This window comes from Tuber melanosporum (genome assembly GCF_000151645.1).
Source record: "Tuber melanosporum whole genome shotgun sequence assembly, scaffold_12, strain Mel28".
Lineage (NCBI taxonomy): Eukaryota > Fungi > Ascomycota > Pezizomycetes > Pezizales > Tuberaceae > Tuber > Tuber melanosporum.
The window spans coordinates 562,379-579,426 of record NW_003298777.1 but is presented as its reverse complement, the minus strand read 5'-3'; the positions used below and the strand labels follow the sequence as shown (position 1 = coordinate 579,426).

The 17,048-nt window shown below is 47.2% G+C and overlaps 6 protein-coding genes; 2 read left to right on the top strand and 4 right to left on the bottom strand.

Annotated features, from left to right (window-relative positions):
- Window positions 1-5,868: 5,868 nt before the first annotated feature.
- On the bottom strand, window positions 5,869-7,829 carry GSTUM_00004430001 (uncharacterized protein; the record flags this gene model as incomplete). XM_002835873.2 has 6 exons in its annotated part: window positions 5,869-6,080; window positions 6,136-6,633; window positions 6,689-6,815; window positions 6,882-7,064; window positions 7,128-7,363; window positions 7,518-7,829. 6 exons carry the CDS (start codon window positions 7,827-7,829, stop codon window positions 6,000-6,002), a joined length of 1,437 nt encoding a protein of 478 aa, XP_002835919.1. The 3' UTR covers window positions 5,869-5,999.
- A 246-nt stretch (window positions 7,830-8,075) lies between these two features.
- On the top strand, window positions 8,076-9,507 carry GSTUM_00004429001 (uncharacterized protein). XM_002835872.2 has 5 exons: window positions 8,076-8,555; window positions 8,629-8,777; window positions 8,832-8,935; window positions 9,004-9,066; window positions 9,132-9,507. Exons 1-5 carry the CDS (start codon window positions 8,331-8,333, stop codon window positions 9,461-9,463), a joined length of 873 nt encoding a protein of 290 aa, XP_002835918.1. The 5' UTR covers window positions 8,076-8,330; the 3' UTR covers window positions 9,464-9,507.
- A 14-nt stretch (window positions 9,508-9,521) lies between these two features.
- GSTUM_00004428001 (uncharacterized protein) lies at window positions 9,522-10,626 on the bottom strand. XM_002835871.2 has 3 exons: window positions 10,209-10,626; window positions 9,998-10,145; window positions 9,522-9,947 (listed from the first exon to the last, which is right to left on the bottom strand). Exons 1-3 carry the CDS (start codon window positions 10,516-10,518, stop codon window positions 9,674-9,676), a joined length of 732 nt encoding a protein of 243 aa, XP_002835917.1. The 5' UTR covers window positions 10,519-10,626; the 3' UTR covers window positions 9,522-9,673.
- Window positions 10,627-11,423: 797 nt separating this feature from the next.
- GSTUM_00004427001 (uncharacterized protein) lies at window positions 11,424-14,134 on the top strand. XM_002835870.2 has 8 exons: window positions 11,424-11,563; window positions 11,636-11,735; window positions 11,804-12,437; window positions 12,493-12,805; window positions 12,875-13,062; window positions 13,118-13,389; window positions 13,451-13,772; window positions 13,886-14,134. Exons 2-8 carry the CDS (start codon window positions 11,705-11,707, stop codon window positions 14,073-14,075), a joined length of 1,950 nt encoding a protein of 649 aa, XP_002835916.1. The 5' UTR covers window positions 11,424-11,563; window positions 11,636-11,704; the 3' UTR covers window positions 14,076-14,134.
- Window positions 14,135-14,139: 5 nt separating this feature from the next.
- GSTUM_00004426001 (uncharacterized protein) lies at window positions 14,140-15,625 on the bottom strand (the record flags this gene model as incomplete). XM_002835869.2 has 1 exon in its annotated part: window positions 14,140-15,625. The coding sequence occupies one exon, from the start codon at window positions 15,623-15,625 to the stop codon at window positions 14,300-14,302; it is 1,326 nt and encodes a 441-aa protein (XP_002835915.1). The 3' UTR covers window positions 14,140-14,299.
- Window positions 15,626-15,717: 92 nt separating this feature from the next.
- GSTUM_00004425001 (uncharacterized protein) lies at window positions 15,718-16,934 on the bottom strand. XM_002835868.2 has 3 exons: window positions 16,490-16,934; window positions 16,284-16,414; window positions 15,718-16,217 (listed from the first exon to the last, which is right to left on the bottom strand). Exons 1-3 carry the CDS (start codon window positions 16,745-16,747, stop codon window positions 16,040-16,042), a joined length of 567 nt encoding a protein of 188 aa, XP_002835914.1. The 5' UTR covers window positions 16,748-16,934; the 3' UTR covers window positions 15,718-16,039.
- Between the last annotated feature and the right edge of the window lie 114 nt (window positions 16,935-17,048).

Here is a 17,048-nt window from a genome sequence, read left to right as displayed (position 1 = left end):
TGTTGAAGGCACTGGTTTGGTTTCTTTTGTTTTGGTTTGACTTCAGATTACGGTTTTGTTTACGCCATAGCTACTGCTGCATGCGAGTTCTTGTACCTAAACAATGAATACATGATAATAATAATAAAAATAAAAAAAATAAACAAAAGACTTATGAGAAATGTGAAGGATCAAGAGCATGAAGATATTCTATTCATATAAAGTAATAAGTAGGGAAATTACTTAGAATAAAGTATGAGGACCCTATTCTCCTTAGCCATACCGGCCACCTTATATAGTACTCTCTTCACAAATCCTAATCCTGATGACTCATAACTATGAGTCATGTGAAATTCTTGTAATAAGTCATATGACTTGAATCAGTCATCTGCATGAAACCCATGACTCATAATCAAGTCATAGGTGAAATATAATAAATCATAACATAAACAAGTCATATGACTCAAGTGAGTCATATGTGCGAGTGTTAGGAATACCACGATCCGAGTTAGTAGGAAGTCCTCCAGAATATATCTGTCAGTTGTATAGGGAGTTATGAAGGTTTAAAGTTAGGCCACCCAGAAAGGTTGCGATTACAACTATCTTCACAGATACAACCTGCATATGAAACTGATCATTTTATCAATAATAGAGATAATTGGAGCCAACTCAGTTTGACTTAAGAGCCAAGCTATAAGTCTAAAGACTCTGATGATCGGATAATTACTAATGGGAATAGCATGGCTCCTAGTTAGTTATATCGTAATTACCGAAAAGAGTGTGGTAATTTTCAAGGTTTCCAGGTGTTCGCACATTAGAATAATACCCAACATTATGAGTTATAATCAGAAAGGTACATAGTTATATAATAGATAGAGGTAGTCCGTAAACACTCTAATACAGAATATAAATATCGAAGTGTCTTCCAAACTTTTAAATATTATCAAGTAACGGAGAAGAGAGCTTAACAATATAATATTGTCTTTACAATTCTATTCTACTTTACCCACTTTACTTTGCTCTTAGTAGTCATAAACAAAACAAGTGAAATCTGAGCCTTCCTAGACAATCTCTGTCTACAGAAATGAATCTTGGTTGACTTAGACAACTCTGAAGTCTATCAGGTTGTCTCCGCCTCTCAGCGAGACCTATGACTTATAATTGAGTCATGTGCTAAACATAACAAATCATAACATAAATAAGTTATTTGACTTGAGTGAGTCATCTGTGTGAGATCCATGACTCATAATCGAGTCATGTGCAAAATCCTGTCATATCCATGACAGTATTGTTGCTATTTTAAAAATGAAGTAAATGGCAGACATCATATGTGTGTTTGTCTTCAGGTTTATCGTGCCGAGAACTTGTAACCTAGAAACAGTGTACAAGTACAAAGGCATTCATCTATGAAAAGTAGATACACTCATGCAGCCGAGTACTAAGTAAATCACGTGATCCACTATTCCGATTGGTCAATAATGTCTTGGAAAATATTTTTACTATGTGACCGGGAGAGAGAGGTAGGATACCAGATCACCCAAGCACTAGTCCTACAGAATCACGAGAATGAATGTCAATAACCCCGGAGTGCATGGTACATATGGTACATGGATACCCCTTGATCCAAGAGCTGCAATTCTGGCGCTTCGTTGGTATGGGGAAAAATCATGGACTGAGATTTCTACTTGCTTAAGTGTCAATCCAGGAAGTGCAATGAGGTTGATCGAACGGGCAAAGGTATCTCATCCACTTGAGAATAAATAAACTATGGATAGTACTAATTGCCATAAGGCTCGTGCAGGAGAAAATGCAAGATTTGAGAATGTGTATTCCTGTTTAGAGGGCCCACACGAGCATGATAATGGAGCATCAAAACGGGTACGATTTTCTGTGGACTCTCTCGAGGCAAAAAAACTCTTAAATCTCTCTATAAGTGACTTGGACCACCATGATATGCCATGGCCTGATATCGCTAAGGAAGCTGAAGTTAAGGCAGCACGATCGACAATTGAAACCCTTTTTCACAGCCACAACGGTTTTCGATACATTGCATGTTTAAAGTCTTTGCTTACACCGCAGATGAGAGATGATCGAGTTGATCTTGCAAAACTTGGTATCACAATAGACATTCGCCGAATTGCGTTTACAGATGAGATGTGGATAGAGTTTAATTCCTCACACCGTAAAACTCATCAGACAAGGGTTAGCGGAGATAATCCATTCGATACAGCGAAGGCAAAAAAACCTAATGCAGCTACTATTCATCTCATGTTTTGGATTGGGATTAACTGTTTACTCGGTCCGGCACCTGGTTATATTTATCCTCAAGCAAGCGAAGAGGATAAACAACACCAGCAAGATATCCAACAAGCAGTCAACCAGGTTAGACAAGAGCTGGCAGAAGAAAAGGTCGCACTTGGTTACCAGACAGGTACTCAAGAGAGTAGAGAGGTTGAAGCTGTGAACAAGACCATCAATCACCAAAACATGGTAGAAGGACGAGTTGGTAGTCATAAGCGACATTACTATATGCCTGAGCAGGTCTTCAAAGTCAATAAAATCAAAGCACAAACTAAGGGAGGTATCAATTGGGTTGCCTATTGTGAACAGGTTTTACAACCTAATCTTTATCCTTGGATCACAGATCACCTTCAACCACTACTGCTCTCTCAGACAGGTGATAGTACCGTATGGTTAGTAGAAGATAATCCACCATCACACCATGCTGCGCCAACGATCAATTCTGGTGACCGTGTTAATATGTATATCATAACCCCTAACTGGCCTGCCTGCTCCCCCGATCTCAATTAAATTGAACAATGCTGGGACTATGAAAAGGTAATATGTTCCAGTAGTTCTACTTTTGATTTATACTAATATCAATTACAGGATACAATTTCTATATATCAGTTTACCAGAGCGAGTCAAGCTACAATCGAGAGTGCAAAGGTATCCCTACAATTTCATTCCCCCCCCACCCGTGCGGCAAAGTCAAAGCGAAATTATTGAAGAATAGTCACCCAAGTTATTCGGCCTCAGTATTCTGAGACTTTAGTATAAGGACTAACTTTCCTCTCTTAATCAAGAACACGCTTCTACATACCTGGATTGATTATCCAATGGATCTAATTCAACGACAATGCTTAGACTTCCACGAAAAGTGCAGGTTAGTTATTGGGAGTGGCGGACGGAACAATTTTCATGGCTAATTTAATGTCTTTCTCTTTCTCTTTGACTTTGGAGGACTGAAGTATAGGGGGAGTGTAAAGTCTTTCTTTGAATGCTTTTATTGTATCACATGGTTGAAAGATATCTCTCCTACTCCATCGTGAATGCCTGAGACATGGTTGACCAATCGGAATAGAGGATCACGTGATTTACTTAGCACTCAGCCGCATGAGTAGTCTACAGTACGAGTACTCGTGTATCATACTGTACAGTACCGTAGTCTAGCGTAAATAATTTAGGGGACTGAGAATACCGCACAGTGCCCACCTTATCCAATGGCTCTCCCTTATAAGAGAGCTCTGACAAAGTGAAATTAAGAGTGATAAAGTTAGACAACCCTCTCTGTCTGTCTGCCCTCGAGAGGGACCGGAAGAGTCAAGTGTGTTCCCCTGAGGAAAACCAGAGATCGGTCTGTGCAAGCAAACTGCAAAGGATGAGATGCCTCAGGTTGCCAGGGGCTCCCCGCATATCATACAATGTGACAAGCGAGTTGAGCCAAGCATTTAAAAGTGGGTTCTTGTCCATGTCTAACTAACGGGCGGCTGTTTCGTAGTCTACGAGTAGCAGGTGCGCCTACTGTAAGTATGCTTACATAAAACAATTCCATTGTTATCCCAACCTAACCTCTTGTTTACACTGCAGGTGACGTCCGGAGTCACTCCCACGCAAAGGCCCCCCGTAGTTTAGCGATCCACTGTGCCCCCGCTCGCCCCTCCTTCCTCCCCACAGAGGAGGCTTCCTCTTCCTCCTTGTCTCTCTCATATTTCTGTCCACTCTTTCTCTCTCGCTTTCTGTTGTCGCCCCTACTCTTACTGTATTTTTATCTTAGCCGTTGCCCGCTTATCGCCCCATCCCGTTGGTACGCCAATGGCTGCCCAGGAAGACCACCAAGGACATCTTTCGCGGTCTACCATACACACACCTACATCTACATCGCCGCTTTCACCAGTCGCGATTCAAGTGACTCCTTCCTCGAACTCCCATTCACAATCCCGCCAACAGCCTTTGACACCGAATGTTCATCTTGCCCCAGCGAAATCTTTCTACAATCGCGCAGTAAGCCCATCCTTCGCCTCCACATCCTTCGGCCCCTCGTCCACAACTCCTACCACCGCTGCCCCAACTCCCATTGAACTCCCGGCGCTGCCAGCGCCTCCGCCTGAGACGGCAGCATGGGATGACCTCAGCCCGTCCGCCATCGAATCCTTCGATTTGTGCACTTTGCGATCGAAGTTGAATCTTGCCAACCAGCTAGTCAAGACGCTCTCGTCATCGCTATCTTCTCTACGTACCACGGCAACGCATTACACCCTCCAGCACAAACTCCTCATGCTAGAGAATTCAGAAGCAGCCGCCCGTCACCAAGTAGAATCAGATATCACTCGTCGTGAAGTAGAGGTACTCCGTCTCGACCAGGGCTCCTGGAACACTAGCCAACAGGCCGTGCTTGTGGAGGAGAACGAATTGTACAAGCGGCGGTTAAGGCGTGCTAAGCGCAGTCTCCGAGAACACCGCGAGGATCTCGGTGAATTGAGGGATGAGAACGAGAAGTTGAAGAAGAGGATCCGGGACAACCGACAGCACCAGCACCAATTGGAGGCCTCTCGGTCTCCGGGCTGCCCTACTTCCTGCTCCGCTGCCGCGGACCATCACCAGCAGCATACAGCCAGACGGGGCGACGGTTACAGAGGTCCGCCTCGAGCACCGGGACTACGCAACGCTCCAGAATCCGACACTAACAATGAAGACGACGGACTAGCAGCCTTGGGGCTCCTAGCATCCCAAGTCCTCTCCCAAGAAATGGTGGAGGAAGACCACTCCGACCACCGCCGCCGTCACCACCATCACCATCACCACCACCACCATCCTAATAACCCTAATCACCAGAACCCCCACCCCCGTCTTCGAAAACCCCGCAAGCAGCACCACCTCCCCTCAATAACAACCACCCTCCCCTCCTCCGCAAGCTCCTCGCAAAATACCCGACCTAGCCTCCTATCCCCCTTGGCCTTCACTCCCTCATCAGCCCACCAAAAACGTCGCCGCTCCCGCTCCCGTGACTCGACCATATCCGCGAGTGAAGGCGAAGATAAGCCAGAGCCCAGTAAGCGTAGAGCGAGAGTTCCGTTGCTGCCACCGCTTCCGGTGATAGACAGGCCTAGCAATAGCCCAGAGAAAAAGAAGCAGAAGCGGGGCATGGCACATACCCCTCCACCCAAGAAGTTACCACCCGGAGCGACGCCGGTGAGTCCGCCGCATAGGGATAGGGATAGGACACCGGTTCTGCCATGAGAGAGAAAGAAGGATCCTTTTATGTTTGATTTTTTTGATTTTTTTTGTCTTTTTCCCCCTACTTTTGTGACCCGAGTCTGATACCGCTCTCTTTTTTTTCTTTTTACCTTTTGTATGCTAAGAGTTTTTTATGATTTATGATCGAATAGGGCAAGTGGTAGGGTAAAGAGAGTGTTGGTCAAACGAACACAAGCACAAATTTTGAGAATGCATCCTATCATGCCTCCGAATACATTTCGGAGCACTCCATCATTGTGTATCACTCGCAGTCTACATCAACTGAGAAGGGGGGATTTGGAAACAAATAACTCCATGTGAAATATCATACTTGCTAAGGGATGTGAGTACACGTAAGGGGGCCGCACAACATCGACTAATCCACTGATGCTCACATTTATTTTTATGACATTTTCCCACACCATGAAATAGAAAGAATCCGGCGACACCATTACAAGAACCTCCTCTATTTTTCACCCCATATACCTCCGCCCATATATCGCTTAATAGGTCTTTGCAAGATTGCGGAGGTACCAGTCCACAAGCCTTCTTCCAACCTTGGCTTCCGAGATATGGATTAAGTCCTACGGCGATGCTTCAGTTAGCATGATTCTTCTAGGGCATTCTAGAAAGACCTACTCCTTGCAGGGCGAAATCCAAATCAGAGGTATTAATGGTCTCTCCTTCCAATAAGCCACCCTCTATCCACCTAGTCTGTCTACTCCTCTGTTTGTAAACCAACAGCTGGGTCCGCAGAACCTCAGGATCGACTTCGATAAACGCCGCAAGCTTCTTCAGATCCATGGTGGTGTATAGCTTGAGGTAGCTCTTTAGTGTAGGCGCCAGCATAGAATTCCGCACATCTGCCATGAAAACCCGAAGGTGGTGCTGTGAGGGGTCGACATTGTTCTCCGGCTTATCAAAGTCTGGGGGGATGGGAGAGATGAATTTAGGGCAAGCAGACATGAACAGCTGCTCATAGATTTGCAGGGCATCGGGGCCTCCGCGTTGCATCTTGGTAAACTGCTCACCGTATTTCTCACGCAGGGAAGCATGGATGGTATCATCAAGGCGAGTAGGGCAGAGAGCTACACAGATAGCAATGAGAGCATACATTTGGTCGTTCTTCTTAGTAACCTATAAGCACAGCATTAGCAAATACACGAATAGAAGCAATTGATGAGTGACATACGGAGTCGAATTGGGCATTCTTCTGGAAGTTTTTGGTCCGTGAGACGTAGACAAGGATATGCGAAAAGGCCTTGATGGCATCCGCATATCTTCTCATCATCATGTAGCTGACCCCAACATAGTAGTATCTATAAGAGCGTCAGCATCAAGGGAATGGGGGGGGGGGGGCAGTTATTATGAGAGCAAGAGCCTACGTCGTGAAATGAGCTGCCATTACCCGAGCAAATACAGCCTTCTTGTTCAACTCTATGTCATCCAAGGTTTTGAGCGCCAGCGTAAAGTCGCCAAGCAGACAATGAACCCGGAGCAGCCCAATGATACTGAAGTAGCCCAACATCCGGTACAACGGGCGGGACCCATACTCACCGGCAACCTCACTATAGCAAGTAAATAAGCATAGGGCTCAGTCTGATCCCCAATATCAGAAAAGGGACACTCACTTCGGGTCTTGTCCCTTCTTAATGGCGGCGAGTTGCTCATTCATCTGAGAACGCTGGATCAAAGAGTAGAGAACGTTAAGTACACTGTAACACCCCCAAGTTTGTGGGTGATCACACAACAGCCTTCTCTCCTCCTCACTACCACCGCCCTCCTTTCGAGCCACGGCATTGCGATGGCTGCAGAAGCTGTTAAACTGATAGATAAACTCATCGATAACATCCCAAGCCCAATAGTACTAACAGTAAATTATCATTAGCTCGGTCATCCTTAATCATATCCCCCACCGGGAGGCATAGAAATAAAACAAAAGCATTCGATCTGCAGGATGCTACCGTTGTTGCGTCCACTTGTCCCATAGGAGTATCAACGTAATGTGAAAATGAACCTACAGTCGGTAGTTCTAGATCCACTGGCCCATCCGAATTGAGGATAAAGTGAAAAAGCGTGCAGTAATTGTCGTAGCTGTCAAATCGATTTTGTAGGGGGGCTTGAAAGTCTAGTGGGGTAGCTGCTGCAGCTAATCGCTGTTGGATATTCTCGCCAGATATTTGGAGACTCCCGCCCGCCGATTCCAGGTCATCGTAGTCGCCGTCATCTCGAAGTGCCTCTTCGACCAGAGTTGAAGCAAGAACCTCGTCATCGGTATCCGAATCTTCGCGGAGATGGCGATTCGTGCCGTTGAAATTTTGGCCCGCCAACATTTTTTGGTAGGATTGATGTGGTGGCGGATGGAGAGGAGGTATTGTGCTATAAGGTATGATAGTTAACTTTTCGCTAATCTGACGCTGCAGCGAATTGGGGCCCCGTAGTGGCAGTTGATGTGGGGATCGAAGATTAGGGTTTACCCTCCTTTGGCTCATGTGGGATCACTCAGACTATGATTTTTCAAGACATCAACTTCCAGGTGCTTAATTCGGTTTCTAGAAATGCTATCATGCCTCTTCACTACTCGTAATAGGCCACGAGACAGATGTGCCGGCACCCACCCTACTGAATAGACTATTGGGAGGAAATAGTCTTTGATCATTGCATGTTGAGAGCCTCGCTGATCATAGCCTTATGATACGGCGATCTCACCTCGCATCATGACATCATCTGAGGTAAGTCGAAAACCGAGCCTCACGGAAATAAACTTACCCTTCCGTGAGTCCTACATACTGTATAGTTCTCAAACCACACTCAAGGCAAACTCCATCGAGAAAATGTCTGAAATACCCTCGAAATGGAAGTGCGCCGTAATCCAACTCCACTCCAAGCCGATGCAGCTGGAGGACAACTTCAATCGTGCCCAGGGCTTCATCCGGAAAGCTGCTGAGGCAGGCGCTCGACTGGCAGTCCTGCCCGAGTATTCTCTCACCTCGTGGGTCCCGGATGACCCTGGATTTGCGGATGCCCATGTCGATAGAGAGTACCTTTCTAAGTTCTGCGTGTGTAACCCTTACAACTTGCCGTTCAGTTGTGCTGGGCTAAAGTGTCTTGAGGGAGTGAGGGAGGGAGCAGGAGCTAGCGAAGGAATGCAATATCAATATTGTCCCGGGGACGTTCGTTGAGAGACATGTTGACGATGGAAAGGATATGCTGTATAACGTTGCCCACTTCATTTCCAATGAGGGAAAGATATTGGGCTCGTATACAAAGAAGAATCTTTGGTTTTTGGCTCTACTTTGTCCCAGTGGTTATGAGCTCGGCTAAGGTGTGGATAGGCATACTGAGAGGGCGCACTTAGAGGCCGCTGGAAACAACCCGCATACAGTTATGGACACTCCGCTGGGAAAAGTCGGTCTTTTGATATGCTGGGACTTGGCATGTATACCACCACTTCTTCCCCTCCTCCGCAAGAGGGTTGCGTGTAGGGAAATTGACCTTAAGGCACAGTCCCAGAAGCGTTTCGGGCACTCATAATCCAGGGCGCAAAAATCATTATAATTCCCTCATTCTGTAAGATATTTTCTACTACCATACTATGATACTTGTGATTATTCCCTAACTAAGGGTGGGGAAAGGGAATCTGCTGGACCTGACAGAACCCGCGTTCCAACGGAACCCTAGGTCTGAGGCGATATATCTTGAATCGATTGTAATATCACGCGCTTTTGAGAACGTTTCATGCATCGCTTTCGCAAACGTTGGTGGACAAAAAGAGTCTGGCTTTGCTGGATTATCACAAATAGCAATGCCTCTCATGGGGGACATTGCAAGGGCTGAGGGCGCTCACGAACAAATGGTCATTGGAGAGGTGGATATGGAAGTTCTCCAGGATGCGGAGGAGAGCTATAAGGTGCGAGAGGACATCTCCAGACCGGATTTCCATTATCCTGTATACGCAAAGAATTGAGATGGAAAGCAATAGGAAAGAGAGTATGTGTGGCAATTGAGGGGCGATGAACTATCCGTTTGTGAATAATATGAAAATGAAATTGATCGGCACAAGTGGAGAGGAAGCGCTAGTATACATGATTTTCATACCCGATCCCTGGATTCTCAATTGCTCGTTGGTGTAGCCAGATCATATGTAAAAGAGACAAACGGAAAAGGATCAAATTCTCTAACCGAAAGAAGAAACCTTGAAGGGGTAATCAATTGTTTCTCCCTTTTTGATCCAGCGCTTCGATTTCCTCTTCGTTACGGCATGCTCAACAAACTTCTCCTCGCAGTACTTTTTCTTGTAGTTCCTGATAAAGCGTGGATCCCAGAGCTCACTGACAATTCCGAGATCCTTGCAAGTGCGCATCAAGGCATTTGATTTGCAGCCTTCAGTTGCAGTGGGGATGCCGCTCGGGTCAAAGTAGTCTTGTTCGCCACGAGCAACAGACACAAGGCTAGGTTAATGTTAGCACTGAATCACATGCCAGGGTCTGATACTACACACCGGCCGTTGCAAACAAGAGCATATTCTCTAGTAACTGTCTTCTCAGTCACAATGGTTTCACCCCTGGGCGCTAGACCCCAACCACCAGGGCCAAAAGCCTTATTGAGGATTCTGCGATACTTGATCTCGGGAAGATAGATGATTCCATCTAGTGTATGACTGGTTAGTGTTTCATGCCAAGTTTTTTTCTACCGGGAGGGGTGGGGAATACCGGGTTTGATTTCAACATCCTCAGGGTTAACAGGAGCAAGCAAAACATCGGCTGCTTCCTTGGAGAAGGGTTCCGTCGACAATCCGTGGAAAGATCTAGCCCAATCAACTTTCTCGCCCGAGTCAAGAAGAGTTTCCGGGGCATCATTAAAGCCGGACTGGGAAATGGAAGTATTTTGAGGCTTGGTAGGCATAGGTTCGGCTGCCAGGTATCGGACCGCGAGTCCAGTGAAGGGGGGAGGGGAGATCAGTCTCGCTGACGAATTCCAGGCGAGACGCCTCCCGAGAGCCCTCCGAGATAGAGAGAACATTTTCGGGAAGGGGGGATTTAAAATTCGAGAAAGAGAAGGGGATGGTCTGGGCTTCTTCTTGGAGGTTGGGTGTTGAGGATGAGGTTTGAAATAGGATGGTTTCCTTTTTGGCGGGGGAAGGGGATTAAAATGCCAAGATTTGTTTTGCAATACCGGTATCATAGCTGGTTTCTTGGCAAGACTACCGGTACTGTACTGTGGGATTGGAGGCTGGAGGACGCCCCACTCTTACCTGGTACCAGGGTCCTGCAAGAAGTTATTGAACAGTTATTTGAGGTTAACCAGCCAAATGCGTCCTTGTCTGTTCCGGTTAATGGGTTCCTACCCTTGTCTATGTTACGAGTAAATTTACCTATTGAATCACATCGGCGTAACTACCGTACTCGAGTACGAGTACGTACGGTATGATATGTCCACTGGACCAATATTTTCGCAACGATTTACATTTAATGAAAAATGGCAATAATTTACTCCCTCCCTTGTTGGTCAATTATCTCTAGAGTCTGTTCTATCCCTATTTCCCTTCAACCTCCAACATTCTTTAAAGGCTTCCATCTGCGCGAGCAAGAGCTCCTTAGTTTCAGTTCCGCCACCAATTGCTCATGATTGAGGAGCGAATAAATGGAGAACTCGGGTAGGGTTACGAACCTCTTTTTGACACATTCGCCAATCCTTCTTTTCGAAGAAACAATCGTTAAGCCTCGTGTTTTCCGCTGTGATTATGTTATCAGATCTGCCATACCAGCCCGCCTCCGAGCCATGGACGGTGGGGGAAACTCACCTGCACATCCAGTGTCAGATATTCTTTTGTCCCTGAATTAATTGTTGACCCGTCAGAAAACGAGCAAAAAGTGCATCACTCCTTTACCCAGGCGTCTCTCGTAAAGCTTGACTTACCAAACATCGGGCTCATCATCCCCAACTTGCTCCCTAGGCGGGGTATCCTGCGGTACTCTACTGTTACTCGGCATCCGATCTATATTGTTCTGCGTTTGGTAGCTTTGTCTACCCAGGGAGTCTCTAGAAGGAGCGTGAAAGCGAGAGGGTGAGAAAACTTGGGTGCCGGTGGAGGGTTTGTGACCTATGTTATCGGTATGGTACGCTGATATCACCTCAGACTCTTTTCAATCCATCGAGCACCCCAATTTTCGGCTCTTCGAATTTAAATCTACTGATCGCTCTAAAAATGGGTCGAATGAATGTGCTGGTGTACTCCGGTATTGTACCTTCTCTCTGGAATAACCGAGCCGTCAGCCGTGTGACATAGGGCTCACACAGACAATAGGTACAGGAACAACGGTTGAGTCAGTGAGACATTGTCTCTACTCCCTCCGCAGACTTCTGTCACCCCACTACGCCGTCATCCCAGCAGCGGCCGACACGCTTCTCAAAGAGCCGTGGGAAACATCTTGTGCACTCCTCATTATACCCGGCGGTGCAGACCTCGGGTACTGTCGAGTTCTTAATGGCGAGGGAAATAGGAGGATAGCCCAATTCGTTCGTAAGGGTGGGGCATTCATTGGGTTTTGTGCTGGGGGTTACTACGGGTGCAAGATGGTGGAGTTTGAGGTCGGAAATGGAAAGATGGAAGTTGTGGGCAGTAGAGAGCTCCAGTTCTTCCCGGGGGCTTGCAGAGGCGCTGCATTTGCCGGGTTTCAGTATGCAAGTGAGAAGGGAGCTAGGGCTCCTAAGATCAAGGTTGAAAAGGAAGCTCTTGGAGATAGCGAATTGGAGGGGTTTAACTCCTACTACAATGGTGGAGGATTGTTTGTTGATGCGGATAAGTATGCCGATGGAGGTGTCGAGGTTCTTGCACGCTTTGAAGAGAAAGAGAAGTTAAGCGTGGAGGGTGGGGATGCTGCGGTGGTATATTGCAAAATTGGTAATGGGGGTGCTATTCTAACTGGTCCACACCCTGAGTACGATCCCCCCACCCCCCTTCTGAATGTTAGGTGACGTGCGCTGATTCCACAGATTTGCTGCTGTAAATCTGGACAGGAGCGCCGGGGACAGCGAGTACCGCGAGAGAATAGAGCTGATAGAGCAAACTGACACACAGCGTGAAGCCTTCTTGAGGGCTTGTCTAATAAAGTTGGGACTTAGTGCTTCAGACGAGGCTGGTGCCATCCCAACTTTATCGCTACTCCACCTCTCCTCCACAAACCCAGCAGATGTCGGACATCTAGCAGATAGATTGAAGGAAATATCGGTCGTCGGCGGAGAAAAGCAAAAGATAGTTGGAGAGAACGACACCTTTATCCTAAAAAGAAACCCAGAGGCATTCTCTGTGGTATCCCTCGCAGACGCGCTGATTGGAGAACAAGATTCCCCCCATAAAATCATTGACTACAACAAGGTAGAGAAACATGTACGAATTCATGATTCAGGGCATCCATCTGTTAAAGAAACGCCATACTTTGATCATACCGCCTATTTCAAGCATCTCGAGCGTTACAGATCTCAATCTCGTTCTTCCCCCGAAATTTTCGGCTCCTTCCTTCTTTATGGAGAAGTTGTTACTAGTACGAATACCATGCTGGACAAGTATGCCCCTATCCTACTATCAAAGCCTAAGGTATACCTGACATGGATAAATTAGAAATTTCGAGCTCCTCCAACGCCTCCCGAGCGGCTTAACAGCGGTGGCTACGCTCCAAGTTGCCGGACGGGGCCGCGGATCCAATATCTGGGTATCCCCCATGGGAGCACTCGTATTCTCAACCTGCATCCGGCACCCCAGAGAACTAAGTGTCCAAGCACCAGTAGTCTTCGTCCAATACTTAGTCGCCCTCGCCATCGTCGAAGCAATCAAGACCTACGATATAGGTTTCGGCGACATGCCAATCCGCCTTAAATGGCCCAATGACATCTGTAACCGCCCTTTTTGTACTCTCCCACTCCCAACCACCAAACTGATCTCCCAAACAACCAGACGCCTCGAATCCCAAAAACGAAAACGAGTTCCTCAAGATAGCTGGCATTCTAGTGAACTCTAGCTACGCCAACAACCAATTCCTCCTAGTCGTCGGTTGCGGCATAAACACAACAAACAATGCTCCCACAACCTCCCTAAACCACATATTAGACAAGCTCAACAGAACCCGCAAGTCCAAGGGCCTATCCCGCCTACCGGCCTTCGAGCAGGAGCGCCTCCTGGCCAAGATCCTGGTCGTCTTCGAGGAGATGTACTACCAGTTCTGCCGTAGTGGGTTTGCTCCGTTCGAGGATCTATATTACAAGCATTGGCTGCATAGGTCTGTGCTATGATTGAGTTGTGCGTTATTGTTTTTGTTTTGCGATTAGAACAGATGTAAAAAAAAAAAAAAAAAAGGTATATGTTTGCTGATTATGGGATGATGAGTTTTAGTGGGCAGGTTGTTCGATTGGAGATGGAGGGGGGAAGGAAGGCTAGGATTCGTGGGATTACTACGGATTATGGGCTTTTGACGGCGGATGAGTTGGATGAGAGCGGTAGGGTCACAGGACGGTCATTTACGCTGCAGAGTGACAACAATAGTTTTGACTTTTTTAGGGGCTTGTTGAGGAGGAAGACATGATTTGTGTTGTGGACCTTAGTCTATATATGTGAGATGGAACGTTTTACCTGTAGGGAGAATAGCGACTTTAAATGGTTCATAGAACTAACAATACAGATGTAAACTTTTTATATGGTGAAAAGAAGAAACAAGAACACTTGAGAAACCAGACTCTAACCCGCCAGTGACAGATCGAAAAGCACAGCAAAGAGGGGAGTGCGAAAGGGAAAGACGGAGAGGTATGATCACTTCTTCCCCCCCTTCTTTGCAACATTCGGATTCCTCTTACCGTACCCAATCCTGGGCCGTCCCCCAGCATCCCTCCTCTCGCCCGTCAATATCCCGGGCAAGTAATCGGGATCCAGCAAATCCCTCTCCTTCCTTCTCTCGCCCCTAGCCACCTCCCTTTCATACTCCTTCTGATCCTCCCGGAGAATCAGCACTTCCCTGCCGCCCTTCCCGTTGGCGCTTCCATGCGTGGGCTTCGGCAGCGAGAATACGCTCCCGCGGTTGTTCCACTGATAGTTGTGCTTCAAGTAGATCTTGAACGCACCCTTCGAGTCGGCGGAGCAGGACACGCGTTGCAACGTCGGCCCACCGCACACGGGGCAGAACTGCTTTGCCATGTCGCGCGTCAACTTGAAGCAAGCGTGGCAGCGCAGGACGTGTGAGCGGATGGTGTGGATTCGCTGCAGGGTTTTTGTGGAGAGGAGGTGGAGGTTCATTTGTAGGGTCACGGATTGGAGGGCGAAGTCTGTGGTTGCGAGAGCGGCACGGATGGGCCATGGGTTTTTAGTGGGGCTTGTTGAGGAGGGGGGGGGGGAGGTGGTGGATTTGGATTGGTGTTTGTGCAGGTTTGAGGGGGTTATCCAGCCGTCGGCGTCGGAGTCGGAATCTTCGGAGGAGGTAGATGTGGAGGATGGTGGGTTGGAGTCTTCATTTGCAATGGGTCCCGGTGGCGGGGATGAAGCCCGTTCTGTGGATCCCGAAGCTTCGGTGGGGGCTATTTTGTCGGGAAGAATATGAGTATTGTCCAACTTCTGGGACAGGTCATCTTCAGCTGAAGCAGCCGATATATCAATCACACCGGCGGTCTCTGCATCACCACCGTCCTCAGTCTTCTCGCGGTCATTGGCCACTCCCTCCTCCTCCACCACCTTCTTCCCCTCCTCACTTTCCCTCGCAGGTTTGGGGACAGGCCCATTAATTTTCTTCTGCCCAGGTTCATTTTTCAATCTCCAATTGCCTCCATTCAGCTCCACCTCCAGTTCATATGTCAGAGCGAGCAGCTGTAAATCGGTTACCGAAAGGACTGGAAAGTCACCAGTCTTCTTCACAAAGTCGCTGACAACCTTAACGCTCTCCGGTTTCGGAGTGCGCAAAGCAAGTAAGGGAAGCCACGTGGTCTCTAAACGAGACCTTGTAGCGACATCACGAATCTCGGCAATGACGGCGGGGGTGGAATATAATTTCCCCACTCTGTTGAGGATGCTGGTTGTGAAATCGTTTCTAATGAGAGGACTGGCGTCTATGACGAGGGTGTCGATCGGGGTTTGGTCCTCTGTCAACATGTTTCGGGCAATTGTTGAGGTAGTGGTGGTTCTTGGGAGAAATGGTGGACAGATTACTTGATGTCAGAATATGGGATGAGGTGGGGTTGGTTTTTTTTTCTTTTTTCTTTTTTCCCGTAGATAAGAAACTTTTTGAGCCGCAATAGGTCGCCAAGGGATTAAGTATGATACTGCAGCATAAGTCTATTGGCAAGTGAGGAACAGAATAAAAGTCCCAACACCAGAGCCTCGGTATGTGGAACAGTAATTTTGGAACAGGGAGAAGGGAAAAGTGAGAAACGAGATAGGGGTAAATAGTAATGAGAAAAAAAATTGTTTAAAGCCGCAAGTAAAGTCCCATCCGTGTATTATTATACCATTATTACTGGTACTGTACTGCTGTGAGTGTCATCCCCAATCCCAATTGATCGAGTTTTATAAGGATTTGATGTCAAAACTAGTTCCGCAACCACAAGAACTAGTCGCGTGAGGGTTATTGGCAATTCTGAATTGGCTACCGATAAGCTCGGTGGTGTAGTCGATAGTGCTATCTTTCAGAAGACCTAAGGAAGGTTCGTCCATAACAACTTTTGCACCGTCCTCCTCAAATACACTACGGTATATCTCAGATTAGTGCGACATTGTCCAGAGACGCTTGAAAGAGAAAGGGACAACCGACGTATCCTCCTCCTCGTCAAATGTATCCGACAACGAGATGGTGTACTTGAAGCCATGACATCCTCCAGATTCCACGGTTATCCGTAAGGCGAGGTTGGGGTTGGAATCCTTAAGCTGTATCTCCTTGAGTCGCTGTGAATGTCAAAACCATGGTTTCACTGAATGATAATCACGAGAGGAAGAGGAGGAAAGAATAGGGATGCATACCTTCGCTGCACGCTGGGATATGTCGATTTTCATCAAAGACCCGGATTGATCGGTGCGCGGATTCATAACAATTGCAGCACGGACAGGCACAGAAGTGGACAATCTCGCAGTCCGAACACCTCCGACACGGACAGCCGGAAATACATTTGTAACAGTTGTAGCGGTGGCGGGGGTGATTCTAAGGAGGACTCCAGGGGTGACTGAAAGGCATGGCCGTACAGTAGCAAATCTCGAAGCTATTCGTAGACTAGCATTCATAGCTAATAGGCGGTGGGATGTTTTTGGTTTGGATATATGGATATGTGGGAGGAAGAGCAGGAGGAAAGGCTTGCAGGGATAACCTTCTCGTGGGAATGGATGAGAGAAGACGGAGCAGATAGTTGCAGGCTACCATGTGTGGCGTTGAAACCAAGGAGATGGTTATCAAAGCTCACCGGAGTGCTCGAGTACCGGTACCGCGGTTACAGGTAAATTATGGAATATGATACGTAGCTTCTGTGTAGATGCGGTTGCTAATCAAGATCTCGTGACTTTCTTCCCACCTCTACACTTGTACCTG